Here is a 22,043-nt window from a genome sequence, read left to right as displayed (position 1 = left end):
CCATTTAACTAGTTAAAACAAAAATAAGTCTCCTTAAGTGACAAACTTCCAATCCTGTCGAGCATACAGGCTGTCACATCACTTTTGATGGGGCTATTAATGTCTTAGCAAAAGATTAAGATAATTGGCCAAATGCTGAGGCTGTAATATCAGTTGTGTAAATTACATTTTGGCAAGACAGAAAAGGTGGTGAAGCAAACTGATGAGAGGGATGTCACACTGTCTTTTCTGCTCCTGCTGGATGCTTTCCTTGTCATACAACAGTCTCTCCTTTTCAGCACAGGAGAAGCACCTACTCTCTGCACTCATCCTTTACTGTCCAAGTACAAACAGGATCTCAAATGCTAGAACAGATGCCATACCTTATATTACTTTATGGATAGCACAAAGGACCCCACACAACTCCACCCATGATGACTTTCCTGCCCCTTCCTGCAAGCCTATGTTTGCAGGATCCCTGCTGAAGAAATAGCTTTTGGAAAAACACCTCTGAACTCAGTGACCCAGAGTAACTGATGATAAGCTGCTATTAGTACCTTAAAAACAGAGAGCAAAGGGCAGGTTACCACATCTGTCTGATGTGATCTGATACTGACCCATTCTCATGCCTCTCACTATATCACCTGGAACCTTCATACTGATTTTAAAAATAAAAAGCAACAGTAATCAAACTTATTTCCAAGCCAATCTCACTCCAAGGAAGTTTCAACTGCTTTGCTCTCTATTTCACATGAGAGAGTTGTATCTCCAACAAACTTACTACCTCAAACGTCTCCGTTTCTTAATGTTATCTGAAAAGAAATATATTTCAGTACATAGGAATCGAAAGGAAAAACTTCTGCAGACACCAACATGCTCTTTACATGCTGATAAACACCATGGCTGGCTCCTACATGTATATATTACACCTCCAGCTCGCTACAGGGCCCTTAGAGAAGAGCAATACAAGTTAGTCACTACTCACTGTCATTCCAGCTGAAGAACTTGGAGCAGTACTCAGCGAGCTGGAGACCAAGCATCCATAATAGTCTCACATGCTACTGCAGTGCAAGCCAGCCTTACTCATAAATCCTGGAACTCCTCAGCTCTTTCCCTAACGAGCCATCAGCCAGAATCCCTGTCATCCTCCCTCGCCTGTGCACACGCAGGCTGAGGTCCCCCGGCACTGAACTGAAGCGCACCCGCTCGCCCGGCTTTAGAGAGAGGCTGCAGGCAGCGATGCTGCACCGCTCACGGTGCACGACACACGGCACTGCTTTGCACAGCGAGAAAACAAGGAGTTTTCCCAGGGCTAGAAAGGAAAGAGTTTGTTTCCTTAAAGGACAAACGCAATGCTAGTATGCACACAAAACAGTACCAGCAGTTGCAAATCATTCTAAAGGCTTTTTACTCCTCGATTTTGATTAACGTAACTGACTCATGAACGGCTCTTTCATGCTTCCCGCAGAGCTTTGACCCCATATAGATGGCATCTGCATAAAATGTCAGGGGAGCATAAACCAAGATCTACAGAAAGGCTTTTATAAGGACATCCATACACAGCAAGAATTCCATCTAACCAATGAAAGAGAGCAGTGCAAAACTGTTCCCACCATTGCCCAGAAGAGGAGAATGGTTAGCAGCAACCGGTACCTCTATAACATACACCTTTTAAAGCAAATCAGAGATGAGATTTAAGCTCTGCTGTTGCTTTCATGGAAAAGCTGCAGTGTACAGAGAGTCTCTGTAAATACTTGCACTTTTTGCCACGATTCTTCTAAGGGCCAGAGAAATTAAGAAGAAAATAAATATGTATCAAAGAGACCAAATGCACATTTTTCTCCTCCTTGCCCATTTTAATCTATAGTTTTATTTCACTGGGGAGTAATCAATTATTTAAAAATGAAGAAAAGAGAAATAGGTATTTAATTAAAGAAGTGAAAACCCAAGATAGTCTGCTGCATACAGCATCCATTTTTACAAAAAAAAACTTAGAGCTAGTTAAAAGTATTATCAACCTGCAATCATATAGCTCCTGGGAAGCATTTTCAGTTGTAAGACTGCCAAGTAAAAGCTGCAGATTTCTAATGACAAACTAGAGGGAAGAGAATAAATTCGGTATTAAAAAGTCCTGCACTGTTTCTTTTGTTTATTTGCAAATAATAATTGGTTCAGCACATGCTTTTTTAAGTCATAGATATAATATTATTGCACTTAACTTCTATGCATGGTCTGCTTGCACAGAAGCATCACAGGCAGAGCAGAAAGCTGAGAGCTCTTACAGCCATCCACTTCTCCAGCCATTAAAAAGGGAGCAGCGCATGGATGCTTGTGCATCCTAATAAGAATAAAATGAAGATCAACTAGAAAGAAAAAGCACCAATAAAATTCATGTCTTTTTAGAGTAAAATCTCTTTCCATCAGGACAAGTTTGAGTCCCATATATGTGTTCTTTAATTTTATCTAATTTGAACAATTTCCAAACATCACGTTGATTAATTTCAACAGCGTGGTGTTATGGAAAGATTTACTGTACAGGGGTTGTCTAGCAGGGAATTAATAAAGAAGCTAGTTCTTTGCCCTGAGTAACATGAGGTTTTAAGACTTCCCAGATTTCTAGTGGGAATACTTCACAGCACAAGCATGTTTTCTTCTGGGAGTGAAACCCACCAAAATTATTAAAAACTGAGATCAAATGGTGGTGTCAAACCCAAAGGAAATCATTCTGTAGTGGAGAGATTTTTATCAAGTGAAGAAAGTGGAAAATAAAGTTTTTGTTGCTGTTGCTGTTTGTGCTTTGGGTTTCTTAGGTTTTGTTTGTTCATTATTTTTTTGTTCTGTTTTAAACAGAATAGACACACATGCAGAATAGTCTCCCTCAATGACAAAGCAAATTTCTATGGTTTAGAGTTCAGAAACCAAGGCATCTACTTGAAAATTCATAAACTACTGAAAATTCTTCATTACTTTATGTAGCAATCATTTTGCCTAGCAGAGACTGCAATGAGGGCTACTCTCTAGGCTGGCCTATCTACCACAGAGAAAAAAAAAATCTAGGTAATAGCAAGAGTAGAATCCACAAATGCTTATTTCCACGCACACTTAAAAGCCATTGAAGTACAAGCAACTTTGGCTGGACTTCTAAGATGAGACCCTTACTCTACAACAGAAACTAAGAAGTCATGGGGAAAGAAGAGTCCATTTATTTATCTCAGCATTGCAATAGAGCTGACCTTACATATATAGATTTGGTATTTTACCTGTCTTTTCCTTTCTTCTAAACAAATTTGAAAAAGAACCTAAACTGAGAAAAATGCTTTAAAAGGCAGAAATTGGCACAGGAGCAGTTTGCAGTTCTCCTTTTCTCATCCTGCAGCTCTGATTGAAAAGGCAGAAGTCAATTCAGTTTGACAGCTTTCATTATGCAGAAATACCTGAATTTCTACACAAAGATACCATCCTGCAACCTGAAGTGTAGCACAAATCCATTATTTCCCTTCTGAAAAACTTAACCCCATCATTAAATTCATTTTAAAAAAGGAAAATAAAAAGGGAAGCTTTAAAGCCTCAGTGTGCCACATCTTCTAAACAGTGTAAACTGCAAATCCTGAAGTTATCAGAAATTAAAATCTAGTTAACATGTTAATAAATCAGGAGGTTTCTACTAAAGACTTGAATACCTGAACAAACATAAAATCAGGGAATGATTTTGGTTGGAAAAGACCTTTAAGATCAAATGTAACAATAGAAGATAAATTCTTAATTAGAAAAATTAACTGCACTCCAAAATGTAGGGTATTTTGTCCAGTTGGCTGGGGCTTTTTCAAGAGGAAATTCACCAAACAGTATCTGGAAATAAAGGTAGGTGTTTTTTTTTTATATCAACAATACTTCTGTTTAGATCACAGCACAGCTATAGCTGATGGTGATGTGAGATGTCCAGAAAATCCTGCAGAGTCCAGCTGAGGACTGCAGATGCAGGAGATACAAGGACAGGCTAAACAAGCACAATCACACCATTTCCACAGGGCCACACATACACAACTGTTCACACTCAAGAAGGATCTGGCTTGAAGCAGATCTGAAGTTCAGCCCGTGGCAGTGTATTTCCATGATAAAATGGAAGAGACAGAGCTCCCTCATTTCAGCAAGCCTTAGGCATGTCCATTAAGGCTCACTTTCAAGTTACACCATAAATTACGAATACAATTAAATCAGACAGAATATAAGTTGTTGGCACTTAACTTATTTACAATAAATGCTTGGTTTGGGTAAATGGACTGTATTCCAGCCTTTTACTTATCAAGCACCAGCTTACAACACCCTTATTAAGAAGCTGAGAATTCTTTCACTGTAAATCTTTATTAACAGGGACTGAAGGAATGACTTTGCAGTTGTTTGGCACTAACCACTCGGAACCATGTGAAGAAAGCCGTGTGCACACACTGACAGGCGGCCAGCGGGAAATCGCTATGTCAAATACAGGAGACTGTACCAAGACCTTTGCCACTGTGCAATCCTATGTAGCATCAAGCACCTCATTACAGCAGAAGGCTCTGTTTAAAACCAAGGACCCTACTTTCTGCTAATCCTCTGCTCTCCAGTGTGTTCTAGACAGAATGCAAGATATCTGATTTTGCATATAAGCAGTAATGTGATGCTGTTAAACTCCTACTCTTCATGGATTTATAAACCCGCTGCAAATAATTTGTTCCAGGATGCAATTTAGTAAAGAAGAACTCAGTCCACAGATGATTTTAATACAATGTTTGCCAAAGAAACAAAACCATGTTAAATAATATTACATTGTAGAATTTTTCTTCTTAGGAGGGCCAGAGGAAGCAAAACTAAGGACAATATCTTTCTACTCCTCCTCGGCTATTTTTTCTGGCTTTACATATTCAATAAATCTGTAGGCAGGAAATGCATTTCTACATTTTATATTTTAGCCAATGGCGAATGCAAACCACAAGGTATTATTTACATCTTTCTTCAGCTTCCAGTCCTTTCTGTGGCTTCAGTCTCCCAGCCATTGCAGCTATCCCAGATCTCAGAAAGTCTTATAAATAAGTCACTACCGTCTCTGCAGATGTCCTCTGCTTCTGACAGCTTAACTACCCAAAGAATCCTTCTCCTAGCTGAAATAACAGCCTTACTGTTTAACACAAAATATTTCAGGCCACTATCCCACCACAGAAACATATTATGAAACTCATAACTTGATTCAATAATGCTTAAATTTCTAAAAAACTGGTAAAAAAAGAAAAGCCACATTTAGAGTGTGTGCTGTAACAAACAAGAAATGAGAAATAGAAAACATGAAGCATTTACCTCTGGCACAGCCTCTCCTGCGGCGTGTCTGGGACAGAAGCACTGCTTGCAGGAGATGAGACCTTTTCTTAGTGAAAGCAAATCAGCTGTTTCTGGTAAGAAATCCCCTTTGCTAAAGCAGCTGTACTAACTCAGCCCAAAGTTTGAATCTGTCCCACCTGTTGAGTTCACAGAGCAGGAACAGGAGCAGCCCCACTGGGGTTTTGTGCCACCCTGTTAGCCCAGGGACAGCCACACATGGGGCAGCCAGGAGGCAAGAGCAATTAAACAGGAGAATAAAGCACTTCCACCTCTCTCATTAAACAAGCAAAACTGAGAGCAATGATAGCCCAGAGCTCCAAATACTGCTTTGAGGGAGCCCGAGTGAGAAGGCAGCACAAAGGGCTGTCTAGGTTCCTCCAGCAGAAAGCTCAGCCCCGCTGTGCAGCAGCACCCACAGCGTGCAAGGAATCCAGCAGGGACCAGCACCATGCTGTCCACCAGGATCACAAACAAGTCTTCCAATCCATGGAACAGAATCACAGAATCAGTTAGGTTGGAAAAAAACACTTAAAATAATTAAGTCCAACTATTCCCATTGAAATGAAAAAGGTGAAGACTCTATGGCTACATTTTTCCTAAATAAAACAGCTTAGTTGTTTCAACTTGCTTCCCAGTTATAAAAGAAGAAAAAATACTCCACAGCCATACTTCATAATATTAACTAAATGGAAAATATACTCCTTTCACTCAAAATCAGTGGAATAAACACTTCTAAAATCAGATTACTTTTTGTTAAAAAATCATCTTAAGCCATTAATTTCCTGTAAGTTTTAGGTTTTGGTTTCTTTAACTTAAAAACAAGTCTAGGGTTTGTGAGGGGTTTTTAGTTTGGGGAACTACTTTCTGTTTCTTTTCTCTTGAAAACGTAACAGACCTCGCCTAAGGGGTTAAGACTCTCTATGCCAAGTTCCACTCAAAATTATTTTTAATGACCAACATTTTTAAACCCTGAAAACTGGAACCACTAATAAGCCCTTAAATTCAGTGGTGCTAGCAGATGCCACCATATTATGTAATTTTTGAAGCAAAAAAACATCTTCTAGCAAAAGCATTTTAATGAAGGTTCTATTAACTAGTCTCCTGGTACTAGGATAAGTCCCCTGGAATGTAACAGAAAAGCCTTCATAGCTCATTTGAGGTTTTATTTCTGGAGAAGTGCTGCGGACCACACTTGGGCCTATTCTGGGGTCTCTACTGGGACCCAACAGCAAGTTCTTTTCTCCATCATGTCCATTCCTCTGTGAACCACTCCCTGGCAAGAAAAACAAGAAATCTTATCACCCCTTACCCATGTTACAGGATAAATGTCTGCCAACCTACATCTCTGCCTTCAATCCTGCTTGCAGGCTCCAACAGTGAGACAAACTGAATTATCTGCAACCACTGCCTCCTTCCTTGTATCTTATAGATACTGGCAGCACTAGAAAACCTAATTTCTAAGTGACAACGTCAACAGATATGGCAGAAGTGGTTATGGGCAAAAGTTAGAAGTACACACACAAAAGGACAAACCACATGAAACTGAATAAATGTTGTCAAGCTCAATGGTAACTAATGAAGCTCTTCATCCTGCTTCACTTTCAGCAAGGGTAAGGCTATTGCTACAGTAGTATCATTACTAGATGGTATTCTTCTGGTAGAAGGACACCACAGAAATCTTCATCAAATCTTCAGTGAGAAAATAAGTGGAGAAGAGAATCACATATGAGAAAATGTAGAAGCTATTCTGTCCTCCAGAAAGCAGCCAGCACGCCCTCTGCCTCCCTTTTCACCAGTCAATACAGAGTCTTCAGATAGTCTGCACCTACAGCCCATTAAAGGTCAGCAACTGGCCTCTGGGGCTTGGCTTTACTTACAACTCCAATCTTTCACACCCTTGCGGACAGAGGACAACTTCTGAGTGGCCTTCTCTTGTATTGTCTTACCACAGAGTTGTGGGGTACCACTCTGCAAAGGTAAGATCACACATCTAACAGCTATCAGTCTGAACATTAGTCCTTTAGGAATATTAACATTTATCTGCCAGCAGGTCACATTGCTCTAATGGGTTTAATAACTACCAGATCTTTATCAAACAAGTCATGAAGTCAAGGAACAAAAGTTAGATAAATTCTCTTTCTCAGGTAGGCACAGTACACTTCATCCAGTTACAAATATTTTGGGGCAAGGGTGGAAGAAACCTGCCTATAGGCTGACCTTCTGTGTGTGGATTCACTCATGATGAGACAGCAATGCTTTTGGGGCTCAACAAGCTGAACTGCTACATTATTATGTACACAAGACTACATGAAAGAATTAGATACTTCTGCTAGTGCAAATTCATGTGCTCACTGAGAGGTGTTAGCCAAAGAAAGCAGATTACATCTGCGCTCCAAAGGCCGAACTGGCTCCCAGTTCACTTTTGGATGCCATTTCAAATGTTGATTTATAAAGCTGTATGATATAGGACTAGAGCCAAGGCTACTGTAGCAAGGCTTTCTCTTCCCATGTATGGTACATGAGAAAGGACACTTCTGCTTACAGCTCTAGGAGTCAGAGAAAATGGAGAGCCAGGATCCCTCATCCTCAGGCCTTCAGCTACAGTTTGGTCCCTTTGCAAGAGGCACACAGATGCACAGCCCCTTGGCACAGGGCCTTTCTGCCTTTTGGGTTTTCACTGAACCTGGAGATGGCGAGGTAGCTAAAGGGCCATAGGAGAGTCCCAGGCAGCAATGGCTTAAGAGACCAAGTGCTCTTATTTGCATTCATGTCCACAGATTTGAGGAGGGCACAAAAAACCAAAACACTCCACCTACATAAATTAGCACAGCTTTTCATTTTGAAAGATAAGGAAGTAATTTTTACTACTTTCTACCTGTCCATGGCATTCGCAAAACTCATGCAGCTGGCAGGTCAATATGACACTGTAATCATAATAATGTCATCACAAAGGCTCAATACATTCATTATTATGCCAGACCCAGACATTCAGATAATGCCTAACTTGAGCACTACTGTCAAGCAATACATCTACTTACTGCATACATGCTCACAGGAGCTTATACGAAGTCTACTCTCCAGACTTCTAGCTTGAGAAGCAAACTACTTTTTTTAAAAAGGAAAATAATTTTTAAAAAACCCTCACACTTCTGTTACTCTGCATTTTCTCTAAGTCTAAAAATTGGTAGCATGTATGACAGGTCCACCTCATTTTTCTTAATGATGTTTTTATTATTCTTTCACTCAATTAAAACAGAAATGGATATTGCATCTTCTGACTGTATAATTGTTATTGTAATCTGTTTTCGATCACTGCTTGGGAAATGGGTCCAAAACAACATAAACTATCCACAGGCTCAGAATACAAGTCATTTTCTTTTACTACGATACTTAAAGAGACATCTATCATGTTGCTCCGCTAACATGTTTGTATTATGGCAAAGAAGTTATTTGTAAGTTGGGAAAAGACATTATGAAAATCACCTTTTACTCCAAAGTATTGTCTAACTCATAATTTATAACTACATTTCTTAATAACCATTCAAAATAATAAGGCTGGAAATTGTACACATCTAATTTTAATATATAAATAATGGAAATGCACATAAACCAAAATATGCTCAAAATATGAATTTATATTACTCTCCAAAAAATAGGCTGGTTATAGTTTGGAAAATAACATGCTTCATTTCCAATATACGCCTGTCAGTTAAATTTATGGCAGAACATTCTCCATGAGTTTAGATTACCAAGATGGTAAATACCTCTTTGTGAGTTTCCTCACTTATCTGAAGCTTCCGTCCAAATGCTGACAAAAGTCAGCAGCTTCTCAAGAGTGAAGTGTTGGTATACCCAAGTAAAGACAGACTAATCCAGCCCCTTCTCAACATTACAAATAGAATGTAACAGCTGAGAGAGAGACAGAGTAACCTTGTGGCTGTATGCAGCCATACAAATCCTGCTTTTGATACAAGAAACTCCCCTCCTGACATTTCATGCCAGGTTTAGTACCTTTGAAAAGATCTGCTGTCAGTAGTGCATCTTTTCATCTCAGTGTGTGTCTTTGGGGAACAAATGAGGGAGCATGTTTAAGTGGAAGACATTCCTACTGCATTCTGAAAACGGAGAGGGTATATAGTTATCCCAAGAGATGCTGCAGCTTCATATAAAATAGTCTGACAGGTATTAAGATTTTTCTGACCTTTTTTACCTTGCTGACATTGCTGCTAACAAGGTACAGTTGTGCTTAAATTGTTTAATATTGCATGTCCATCTGATACAAGGACATCAGTTAGAGCACAATGACTAAACATTTTTAGCCAGACAATTAGCCAGTTAATTTTCTATTTAGAAAACAAGTCATATGTTTAGACCCTTATCTAGAGCTACCTGTCCATTTCTTCAAGTTCCTTCTGTTCCCTGCACACAGCTCAAGTTCTTTCTGTTCCCTTCTACAAATAACGACAATCTTCTCTTTTTCCAAACATCACTGCACGAAATGCCAATAATCATTCAGCATTTGACAAGAAATTGAAAATATATCTTGAGCTCAGACACAGTATTCCTGCCCTAGCATCCAGTTTACCATAACACCGATGCAGGGCTCGCACTTCATTTTTTAAACAATTTGCATAGTTTTAGTCTAAGCAGAAGTGCCTTCTGGAAGGTGGTTTTACATAAGTCCTCAGTACTAGCAACATCGACATTCACACCTTTAAAAATCAGAGAAAGAATTACACTTAAAAAACCCAAAGCAAAACACAGCGCTAACCAACCAATAAAACAAACAAACAAAACCTTTCAAACATCTTTTGTAAGAGTTTTTTCATGTCAGCAGCCCTAAACTGCTAATAGACAAATGACAAAACCTTGTATATTTGTAAATCTTCAGGGGACACTCACAGAGCTAGCAAATATATTTTAAAAGAAAAAAAACAAACAACTAAAAGTACTGTTTCATTTTTTTTTCTCATGTTCCCTGAAATAGAAGAAATAACACTGGAAATATAAAATATTTTTTCCCTTACCAATATTTGGATCAGCGCAAATGAAGACAGGGACAAAATATACTCAACAGATCCATGCAGTACATGCTTTCACACAAAGCGCAGAGACTCTGGATTAAAAAAAATCCCTAACTATAGAATAGTGACAATATGGACAACACGCCTTGCTGGCTGAGAAGACATCACACATTAACACAGTCAACACTTGGGAACAGCCATGAGAACTTCAACTAGGTGGGCTAGCAACTGCCCCCAAATGAAATGGCAAAAAGTATTTCTTGTCTTTCACAGCACTTATCAATGTAAACTCATTTGTCTGTAGCCCCACAGCAGAGATGCTGCCGATGAGCATTCTGCAGCAAGTGCAAAGCTTCTTGGAGGGCAATTTTTTTTAGTATCGCTAGAGGCTAGAAAACATTTCTCAAAAGTCATCAAATACTCAGCTGCCTTTTGTCTGCTGTGACTATTTCTTACATCTGCATTAGTGACACATGCCACCGTGGGGACTGATGCAGCTGACCCTGGACATTTGGTACAGTAGGAACCAATTAGCACAAGGCGATTTTTTCAGAGCTAGAAGGGGCTCTGGCTCCTTGTTCAACACAGCGGGCTGGTTTCAAAGCCACCCCGAGCTTCTAAAGGAGAGCACGCTCCTTTGGTAGTTACAGAGTATTGAATGAGGCACAGGTTATCTCCAACAAACTCCTGTCCTATCAATTCAAAGGGACTTGGTAATACTTTATACCTTGAAAAACTGAGCCTTTAATCTTAAAAACACGGCAGTAGTTACTAATTTAACTAAATTATGAGGGGCAGTAATTAAAGGCCTAACTTAGCTATGCCTTGCAATTTGGGATTCAAAAGAAAATCTTCCCAAGTTTTACAGATTTTCAGCTATTTTGAAAAGTTTAAAAATAAGATTTAAAAGCAGGTTGAGGACCGCTCAATCACAAAAATAAGACTTTTCCTAAACAGGTCACACAGATGTTTGGTGCATATAAATACATGACTGCCATAAAACTCTTCATTTTACAGCACCATAGTTGTCATATTGTATTACCATGTTCTGTGTCAATGCGAGTGACAAAAATCTTACTGGTTCAAGTATTTTACTTAAGCTCCAGACCACCGTTGCGGCCCTCTTCCTCCCCATTCCACACAGACAGCTCTAAAGAAAATATCAGTAATAGAAAGTAACAGCAAAAATAAATATTCAGGCTAGCCTCTCCATGAACAATACTAAACTCAAATATTTTTAAAGGAATCTTAAAGTAAGTGATACCATCTGAAAGTCTGTGCTACAGGCACTCCTACTAGAAAGTTTCAATATGACATAGCTGTCTATTGAAATAACTACTTGATTACAGTTACATTATGCCAGGTTTTTCTATTTTTAAATCAAGAAAAAATGTTCAGCACTGTAAGAGTATTTAAATAGAACATAAGGATTCCACAAAATTAGGTATTTGGGAAAGACATCTTCAGACTTCACCTCTAAGTGTTTATTCATAAGTATGAAAGGTTAATACTGTTTGCCTTCCTTTGATGTCCGAACTCTTCATCTAAATTCTGAGTGGAAGATAAGTCACTATTTCATTTCTTGAAAATATGTTAGCTCATTGGCATCTTTATAGTTTTTAACATGATTTTGCCATCTTCTTTAGGCACAAAACCAGCTCTGAGGAGTCACTGAAACCTCTCGTTAAGGTGCGTTTGTCAAAAAATTGCCCTATAAATAATTGACAGTAAATATACTATGTTCTATTCCAGCGAGCTCAAGAAAAGGCAAGACCCAACTTAAAAAGGGAGGAGTAAACAGAGAATTAATATAGATTATTTCAATTATGTTGGTTGCTTTTTCTTTCCTTTGGTTTACGATAAGAATAACAGCATGCAGTTAACTAACATGGCCATGGGTGTGGAAAAGAAGCAGGGAGATGACTTGAAACACTTAGGAACTGTTGCAGGGGAAAGAAAAAAATCTTACTACCACTAATCTTAAATCTTGAATTCAAAATTGTTGGTGTCCTTCTGCAGATGCAACTTAAGGGTTCCAAAATTACCCTAAACATCAAATTATGTCTAGGTCATTGAATGGGTGGATACCCTATATTCTGTTTAATTTGTATGTTCAATTGCACACATACTTCAACCAACTGTCTTTATTTTAATAACAGACCAAGTACTGAAAACACATAAAGAAAGACTGTTTTTCTACCTCAGCAAAAATACGACTGATACACTGCGTGACCCTTTAGGAAAGACTGCTCTGGTTGCTCTATTTACATGATATAGCCTGATTGGAAAAGAAAGAGAGGGGCGAAGATCAGCAAAAAGACCAGAAACTCATTTTTAACAATCAGTCCCAAAAAAGAAATCACTTTATTTTCTTAGTGTTCCCGTTAGAGGTTTCTTCCTTATTATATATCAGAAACATGTAAAATGCAAGATTTTACATTTCTTCCAAATCCCTACTAAATTATATCAAATTAAAAGCAACATTTTCCAGCTATGCAGCCACAGATAAAACAAAACAAATGTAAAACATAAAAATACATCTATGCTGGTTCCTGAAACTAACAAGGATTTGCAGCTTTCACGCTTCTGTTTTTCAGTGCGCTTAATTCTTTTGAACAGCTACTACATATTTCTTTCAGGCAACATGAAGGCATTCTTCATCTAGCATCTGGGCAGGAATCTAAAACTTAACCTTTTGCTTTGCTCAATTCCTAAGGACAAGTGAAACACACTTCCTTACTGCGTTCAGGACGCCATGTTAACTAACCATTTAGAAGAGAGGAACAAATCTGATCAGGCTGGATTCTTCCGTCTGTACAGAAGTGAATTTTTGCTTCAGTCGAGTGCCTTAAATCCTTGTAAAGATACAAAAGACAGTACAAACCCTACAATATTTTTTCAGAAATATGTAAAATGGACTTTGACAAACAGCTCTTTAAGCAACAGCCCGTGTTTCTGTCACTCCAGAGATATATTAAAACTGATTTCTGACTACACTTAAGCAGACACGACCAGGATACACTGAACTTTAGGGGGCTCACAGCAATCAGCAGCAGCGCTACGAAGAGTCACTGCATCCACATTTCTCTTACATCTGACTTCGTACAAGCTCCGTAACTATAGCTACTGATTAACATCCTAATCAGACACTTTGGTTTGAATTGCCTTAAAGCTTTTCCCTCCATTAATATTTTGTAAATTGAATCACAGTTTTTAACAGTTAAATGAATATGAACATATTATCAGACTTCATCAAACTAATCTAAACAAAAAATGTTTTGCCATCATTTCCTGTTCCAAATTTGAACATGCTCCCTTGCTTCTATGCTTCTTTTTCAGCAAAATCAAACTTTACAACACCTCATTCTGCATAATGGCATTTTAAGTTGCTTTCAGAAACTTTTGACGCTTATTTTCTATGCTCTTCAAATCAACGCACACATATATATGCACACATCCACTCTTACACAAACAGGTTCACGAACTGCAATCAACAATTCTGTAAATATAAGTTTCCTAGCCATTAATCATCCCTCTTTTTTTTAATCCTTATGGAGTGAATTACTAACTGAGAGGAGACGCCAATTCTAGTAAGTGAATGTTACCCAACAGGGATATAAAGCTGTCAACACCATAGTGCTCTTGCTTGCTCTAAACTCTCTCCCAGGCTTCATATGTTTTTTAAAGCGATATTAGTCTTTTTTTCCAAGGAACCTTACTCTCCTTAAAATCTGAGCACTTATGTTTTATTACATACAGGTTTTAAAACAGACTGCTTAGATAACTGTTGAAATATTTTAGAAGCACTGGGTTAGTCAGGCAAACCAAAACTGGACTCTAATACATTGGACTGACGCTAACAACACTGTAAACAGTACCAAAACTTTTAAATCCCCTATTAAACACAACCTTTAAGATCTTGTTTATCTTTTTAGTGACCTTCACTAGATTATTATAGCTGCTGTAATGGCCCTCTGAATTAAGTACATTCATGTTAGGAATAAAACACCAGGAAAGTCACAATACAAAATTTCTCATGAGAACAATTGATTTTCTGTCTGCATTACATAAGCTTATTTTAAAACACATTTTCACTCATAAAACTAGAGAGAAAGCTAGAAACACCGATAGCATTATATTTCTCTATTTCTCAGGGAAGTCACTAGAAAAATAATTGCAGCAAACAGCACGATTATAAAACTGGTTACCAAAGGTCATCACACTCATCATAGCTGCAGGTAGTTGAGAGCTTATTGCTCTGTTCTCACGAACTAACCTCAGAAACTCATATTACAACAAAAAGCCACTTGACAAATAGGAAGAAATTTCAGTATTTACATATCTAAGGCCCAAAATGAGATGAGAAAAAGAATTCCTAGCATGTGGCTTTGCTTTCAAAATCTTTAGATACACATCATGGAATTAAAAATATAACAAAAAACCTGAAATGTTCTGGTAGTTTTCAGTAAAGTACTTCCATTTTTGTCCCAAATGCAATTCACATTCAGTAAGTATTAGCACTTCTTAAAACCCAAGAAATAAGAATAAACAGAAACACAGGCAACTGAAGCCTTGGATGCCACTTCACTATGACTTTCAATAGTTTCCTTTTTGTCAGACTCTAGGCTCAATAGTAGGAGAGTCCCTATCAATATTTATTTCAAATAATTTTTATACTAATTTGCCAGTAAATTAAAAGTAAGCCTTTCCACAAATGTCTACAGATGCATTTCACGAAACAGTGAAAAAATTACTGATTCCACAGTAATCACTGCAAAGATACAGACTTTCCAAAAATACCTGAAACAGGTGTGATCTGCATACAGAAAAAGACCACTTGATCATAACAGGTTCTTAAAGCTTAAACTTGAAAAAGAGCAGAAGAAAAATATCTGGAAATTAGCTGTGTTGATTTATTCTAAGAGTATTTCCAGGAGAAAAAAAATCAATTTTAAACAGCACCATTATCTTATTAAAAAAAAAAAATCTGCCTTAACTAATTTAGTATTGAGTATTATAGAACCTAGGTAAGTATTCAGAAAGGAATATTTTTTTCTTGGTTTCAGTATCAATAAGGAGTAATGAATAACCTTTATTATGAACAGCCTAAACCCAAAGAGACTGTTTAAAGAACACCAGCTAAGGGGAAAAAAATTTACTCCTGCATTTCTTATTCCCCCACACTTCTACACTCCAGTCTACAATACCTTTATAAATGAGCTGGAGACTAATGAATGAAAACTGAGGGTCTTAAAAGTTTGCTTTCAGAAGTTAAAGTCTTTTTCTTAAGTGGAAGAAATCTTGCACAGCTTAACAGGCCAGATTCAGGCTGAACCAGCAATGTAACTATAAAAGCTCCTGAATTTATCTTGGATAATACAGCTGCAACTAGAAAGCAAACATATATTCCAAAACATTTAAAAGAGTTCTCTTAAAGTATATTTCTATAAAAGCCCCGAGGAAAAATACTTCAGCTCTAATTCTAACATTCCTTTAAAAATCAAGAAGCTTTAATGCCCAAGTCTTGAAAAAGGTATGTAAAACTACATATGCTACTTTTTATGTGATTTAACTAGTTCCTTTTAATAACTATTCAACAAATTATTTCTTCACCAATACCTAAGTGGAGTAGTATTGCAAGTCTTTCACTGCAAAGCTGTTTCTTCTTTTTCCATACATTGGAAGAGCACAGAGAAGAGGATTAAAAACTAAATATATAGAAACATAAAAAACTAGTGAGCTCTCTTACCCTTCATTAGGTATATAAATGAATCCTACGCTTTTAAAGAAAAATCTGCAGCTCCTTAGCAAACTTCAGCAATTAGGAAGCCTATTGAGCCAAAGAGGTCTAAAACAAGCATCTAATGGTAAAATCGCTAAATAAACCTCACGCAATACAGAGTCATGTGACGACCATTTCAATGCATCTCTCGAAACCCCAGTTACACAAACTCCTTGTGTATAAACAACTACAATTATGTGTTACCGCTCTGCTCATTCTAAAACACAAATACAGAGGTTTTTTTAAGGTAAAGTTATTGGTGGCCTTTCCTGCAGTATTCTGCTCACAACATCTGGTTAATTTCAAGATTTTTAAATATATTTTTTTCCTAACATGCAGCTGCACTGTCTTAAACACGACAGCATCACAGTTAAGAGGAAAAAAAGGCATTTAAAATAAGTGACTGGAAAGTTTATCTGCTTGGAACAAAAGGAGGGAAAAAAGTAATCACGCACTTAACATGCTCTTAATACAAAACTGACCAGCAACTTGATAGCAAAGTAATAAATATTAAGTATTCTACAGAAATGCAGGAAAACTGCAAAACTAATGCTCAATATATTTTCTGAAAGAGCTGAACCTTACACATGCCCTATCCTCTTTTACAACAACTGCTACAAAATGCTACTTACCGAAAGAAAAATAAAATCCCAAAATACAACCATAAGCGCTACCATTTCTCCCACCCTGGTGACCCTATTCTTAAAGCTGCGACGGTGGGTGTTAACGCACCTAGCTGGTGTCACCTGCAGCCGTGCAGGCTGCCCGACCGTCCGCAACGCAGCCACAGGCGCTGCCCAGGCCCGCTGCCCGGCCGCTGCCGTGCCCTGCGGGAGCGCCGGCGGGCAGGGGGATGCCCGCGGGCTGCCCCAGGGCAATCCGCACCAAAAAAAGCGCCGAGCGCAGGACACGCTCTCATCCCGCTGCCCTCCGGCAGGATCAGCCCTCGCCTTTTGAGAGCTGCCCGGCCAGAGCCCGGCCCGGCGTGGCCTCTTTCGGCAGGCGGCCTCCTAAAGCCGGAGGGCTGCGCGCCGCACTCCCGGTCCAAGCCTTTCCACGGATCCCCATCACCGCAGCGGTGCCGAGCAGCCAAATGCTTGCCCGGGAAAGCAGGCAGCAGCCCTCCAGCTGCCACTCGGACCTGCCGGCCCCTCCACGCACGGTGCCTGCCCACCCGCCACACCGGCCCCGCCGCCCTGCGCGCCCCGGGCGGCGGGGCCGCCGCGAGCGCGGCCGCACGGTTACCTCCCACGGGCTTGGTGACGGCGCCGTTGGGCCTCCCGCGGGTGCCCATGGGGCTGCCGTTCTGCTCCAGCCTGGCCACCTTCCCGGGAGGAGGCCCTTTGACATCGGGGCTGCCGCTGCCTCTGTCGGGGCTGTCCCGCAGGCAGGGGCTCTCGCTCCTCCGCTCCATGCTCGGGGACGCTGCTCCCGCTGGGAGGTCGCAGTAGAAGGAGCACGGACCTAGGGCGAGAGAAACAAGGAGCGCTTCAGTGGCCGCGGGCCATTACCGGGCCCCGCTCACCCGGCCGGGCCCCCGATGCGCGTCTCCGGAGCGGCTCAGCTCCGTGAAGCCGGGCGAGTAGCGGCCGGGTGCGATGCCGCCCCGCTCCCGCCGCCAGAGCCGGCCCCGCTGGAGGCGAGCGGTTCGCCTCACCCGCCCGGTGCCAACCTGCCGCGGGCGGGGGCAAGCAGCGCTGCGCCCCGGTTCCCATCGCGCTCAGCAGGCAAGCAGCCCAGCCGCCTGCTGCAGCCAGGTGCTGCGCCCCGGGTCCGGCTGTAGTCCCGGCCCTCCCCCGGGGGCCGCAGGGAAGAGGCTGCCAGTCCAGACGGCCCCGCTGGCACGGCCCCCCCGCGCCGGCCAGCTGTGCAGCCACGGAGTAGCCGGCTGCTGGCGAGAAAGCCTACAGCGAGCGGCTGCCGCGAGCTGCCGCTGTACTTACTGCTTATAGCCTGTCTGTAAGTTGGCTGAGTTGGGCTCTGTCCATGGATCAGAAGTAGAGAATCCAGGGTGGAAAGTTTTCTTGTTTCCTTCTCCCACGCTGCGTTCTTCGCTTCTACTCCTTCCCCCCACCCCCAGCCCCTTCCTCGCCCTCCTCTGGGGGTGCTGAGGCGGCGGGGCCGGGGCGGTTTCCCGCGGGGCGGCAAGGGTAGAGCCCCGTCCCGGAGGGTCCCGGGTGGCGAGCGGAGCGGAGAGGTCGGGACGAGGGGGCGGGGAGGCGTAGGGCCGTCGGCTGCGGCGCAGAAGAGAAGGGAAAGGGAGACGACTTCTCACACCTTCAGCGGAGAAAATCAATACCGGGAGAAACAGGGGCAGGAGAAGAGGAGGGAGCGCCGCTCTCCCGGGCTCCGCGGCGGCGGCGAGTGCCTTGCGGCGCGGAGAAGTGGCGGCGGCGGCCCCCCGTGTGTCACTTTCAATCGCTCCCTCCTCTGCCAACGACAGCAGCGGCAGGAGGGACTTGCCACAGAGAGCAGAGAAACGGTTATTAGTTGCGTTGAGTCATCGAGGCAAAGTGAGTCCTTTTTGGGGTTGTCCTTGCTTTCGGGTTTGGTGTATGTGCACGCCTGTGTGTGTGTGTCTGCCTGTCTGTCTGCGCGGCGTTCCCGTCCCAGGGCTGTGCATCCCAAACATCGCCACCCCTCCTCGCCTTGACACCCCTCCCCCTCCCCGCCCCCCCGCAAAAATCAAGTCTCGCTGCTACCTCGGAATCGGGCACAGACGGGCACGCAGCAGCCCACCTCCTCCCGGCCCGGCCCGCCCCGCGGAGCCCCGGCCCTGCTGCGCGCACGGGTGGGAGGCAGAAACCCACCTGGCAGGAAATTAAACACCAATAAATAAATAATACATCTCGCACGCGAAAAAGGAGTGCAGTGCCACGCGAAGGGAGGGCGTAGGGCAGGCTGGGTGGGGAAGGGGAAGCGTGGCAGGCGACGCGGTGGTGACAGGAGAGACCCAGGGCAGAAAGGCGCAAGGGCAGGGGCAGTCGGGCTGGAGGAGGGCTGAGAGGGAAGGAGAGGAGGAGGAGCCGGGAAGAAGGGGAAGGGCGGGGGGGCGGATGGTGGGGAAGTGGGAGCTGGGGACACCGGACCGACCGAGGAGGAGCAAAGCTGCCACCGGCATTCAGTCCAGACGCTCGGGTTGGTCCGATGCAGCCCGTGCGGGCTCGCCGCCTCCTGCCACCCGCCCCCCACCCCCGTCCCCCTGGGAAACAACCGACGGCGGGGATCCTCCCGCAACCTCTCTCCGCCGGGGCGAGGCGACAGTAACTTTTCGCGGCGCGGTGGGGGCTGCCGCCCCGAGGGCCGGTCGCGCTTCCTCCAGGCCTCCAAGAGCCTGCGACCGGCCCCAGGTAGGGCCCCGCCGTCGCCCTGTTCTCTGCGCCCGGCTCCAGGCAGTTACCGGGGTGGTCCTGAATAATTGATGGCGGGGGCCGGGAGAAGGTGACGAGCGGGCAGGGAAGCGCCGCTGCTGCCGCCGCTAAATTATTTAATAGCGGAGCTCCGGGTAGGGCATGACAGCGCTATCTAAGTGCAGCCAGCGGTGCGGGCAAAGCTCCGGCCGGGAAGTCGCAGCGGGGCGGGATCGAGCCCCTCACCAGTCCCGGGGCGGCGAGCGATCATCGGCAGGCAGGCAGTCCTCTCTCTCTCTGATGCAAGGTGCACCGCGCCGCTCCCGGTGGCCGGCGGCGGCGTGGGCGCGTCTCCCGGCGGGGCCATGCCCCGCGGGCGCCCCGAGGACCCGCAGCGCCCCCTGCCCGGCCCGGGGGGCGCGGGGGAATGAGCCGGCGGCCCCGCGCCGCCGAGCCCTCGCCGCCCGCCCGGCGGCGGAACGAGACCCACGTTAAGGTGGATCGAGGGAATCCCTTCTGGCGCGGGGGGCGAGCAGCGGACGGGCAGCGGGGAAACAGGCGGCGGCGGTGGGCACCCAAATTGCCCCGACACCCTCCTCCTCCGCCTCCCCTGCCGCCCGTCCGCGGCTGGCTCCCTGCGCGGCGCCGCCCTCCCCGCCGTGCTCCCTTAAGAGCTCTGTCTTTTACGGTGGCGCCGGAGGGTCAAAAAAAAGGGGGGTTAGTGGGGAGCGGAGCCCCCTGTCCCGGGCACGGCGACACTGGGGACCTGCGGGAGCGTGACGGCCACCGGACAGCCCTGGTGACGGATCTTCGTTCTTCCCGTAAGCGCCCGGAGACAGTAGGGTGGGCAGCAGTGCTTGCCCCGTGCCCGCATGCAGCCGTCCCAGTGCTGCCTCGGGGTTTGGAGGAGGGTCAGGTCCTCACAGGAGATCGGCTGCCGCCGGTCCCGCTGCGCCCCTCCTTCCCTCCGAGTGGCAGCGACAGCCCACCCGCCCGCCGAGCGCTCGGGTGTCCCGGTGAGATCCGGACCGCCCCTGAGAATAGTGCCGGGAGAAGCAGCGGATTCCCGGGCAGGGTAAGAGAAATCATCCCTTCGTTCCACATCCGACCTCCGGGCCGGCCCCGAAAAGCAGTGCCAAGTGCGGCTTTCCCTGCCTCGGCCGAGACACTCGTATCTCTCCGCGCCTCAGCAGGGGCAGGGGAGCCCGCCGGCGAAGTCTGGACGCGGTGCCAGCCTTGCCCCGGGACAGCAAACCGTGAACGCGGGTGGGAGCCGCGTCCCATCGCCGGCTGAAGTCGGGGGTAGCCAGAGAAGATACGGGGAACAACGGAAGGCCGAGAGCGGGGGAGGAGGGGGGGGCGCCGGGATACCGCCAGGGCCGGGACCCCGGGAGCGGTCGGAGTAGCGAGCGGCGGTACCGGGAACGCGCCGGCAGCGGAGAAGGGAGCGCGGCGGCTGCCGCCAGCCAGGTCTGCTTTCCCTCTCACAAACGAGCCTCAAAGTTTGGAGAACTCTGTTTTCTTTTTAAACAACCCGATCTAACTTTTCTCCCTTTCCCCCCCCCCCCCCCCATCGCCTTCCGCCCCCCGCCAAATTTTATAAAGCTCAGCAGTATGGAAGTTAACGTTCTTACATTGAAGTTAACGTTTTCCGCCAGCTATTGAATAACTGAATAATGTTTTGTTCTTACCTTTGATGTTGAACTACGAATGCCCGCGGATCAATGGCCAGAAAGTTAGAAGAATTGGTGATTTAGGACTTCAGTACTTCTGGAAAAAAAAAATGCCAATGGTTTAGCCAGGATCTTCCCTGTCTGATTCGTTACTATTATTATATCTGATGATGTGGATGGATGGAGAGACTCAATCCAAGCCCATTAATGAGGTATTTTATAAACACCACCGTCTGAAGATCTTCATTTACATTTTGTCAGTGATCCTTTCCTTAACAGCGAAGACGTGTGGTGACAGCACGATTACAGGACTTTAGTAAAGCTCCTATAAGAGTACAACTGGCTTGTTAATCGATTAATATTTTATTAAGTGTAAATATTTTATAAAGTTTTTAGGAAAACTATCGATTGTAAATTATTGAACTAGTCAGAAGGGCATTTGAATAATGCATACAATTAAATACATTTAAATATATATGTAGCGATTGCTTCATTTGCAATGAATCCCCTGTACCTTTCTGTTGCTTTCGTTTTTTTCTCCACCGGCTGCTGGTTTCTCATTTCCGTGTTCACTGGATTATCAGGATTACCGAATATGTGTTTAGTCCGTATTTATAAACTGAATGTTTACATAAAATACTCAGAGAAAATAACTTTGAAATCGGGAGCCGTAATAATTTGAAAATTTTGACACGGAAGCAAAGGGGCTTGTTAGTGAAACCGAGGGAAACGTAACCGAGTTCGTATAAATGTTGTTTGGTAACTTCTGTTTTGTAAACATCACTTAATTTATACAGATTTTATGAAGTACGATGCTTGTTTTTCTTCTACAGATTTTTCCCAATAAAAGACTTTTCTCTCTGTTTCGAATTACAAACGCTTT

General features: G+C 43.8%; 1 protein-coding gene across 4 annotated transcripts in view; it reads right to left on the bottom strand.

Moving 5' to 3' along the window:
- SATB2 (SATB homeobox 2) overlaps positions 1-22,043 on the bottom strand; it is a 137,521-nt gene that overhangs the window by 110,150 nt on the left and 5,328 nt on the right. Inside the window, exons 2-3 of one of the 4 annotated variants that reach the window (XM_021555445.4) lie at positions 21,179-21,257; positions 17,383-17,601 (exon numbers count right to left, since the gene is read on the bottom strand). In XM_021555445.4, the coding sequence (XP_021411120.1) occupies positions 17,383-17,551 (169 nt within the window). In that variant the 5' untranslated portion in view covers positions 17,552-17,601; positions 21,179-21,257. Of the gene's footprint in view, positions 1-16,104; positions 16,928-17,382; positions 17,602-18,080; positions 18,286-21,178; positions 21,273-22,043 lie in introns of those variants that run through there. The other 3 variants (XM_085585253.1, XM_021555443.3, XM_021555447.3) reach the window with 3 other exon arrangements.

The sequence above is a fragment of the Lonchura striata genome, chromosome 7 (genome assembly GCF_050655825.1).
Source record: "Lonchura striata isolate lonStrDom1 chromosome 7, ASM5065582v1, whole genome shotgun sequence".
Lineage (NCBI taxonomy): Eukaryota > Metazoa > Chordata > Aves > Passeriformes > Estrildidae > Lonchura > Lonchura striata.
This window is presented reverse-complemented; position numbering and strand designations above follow the sequence as displayed.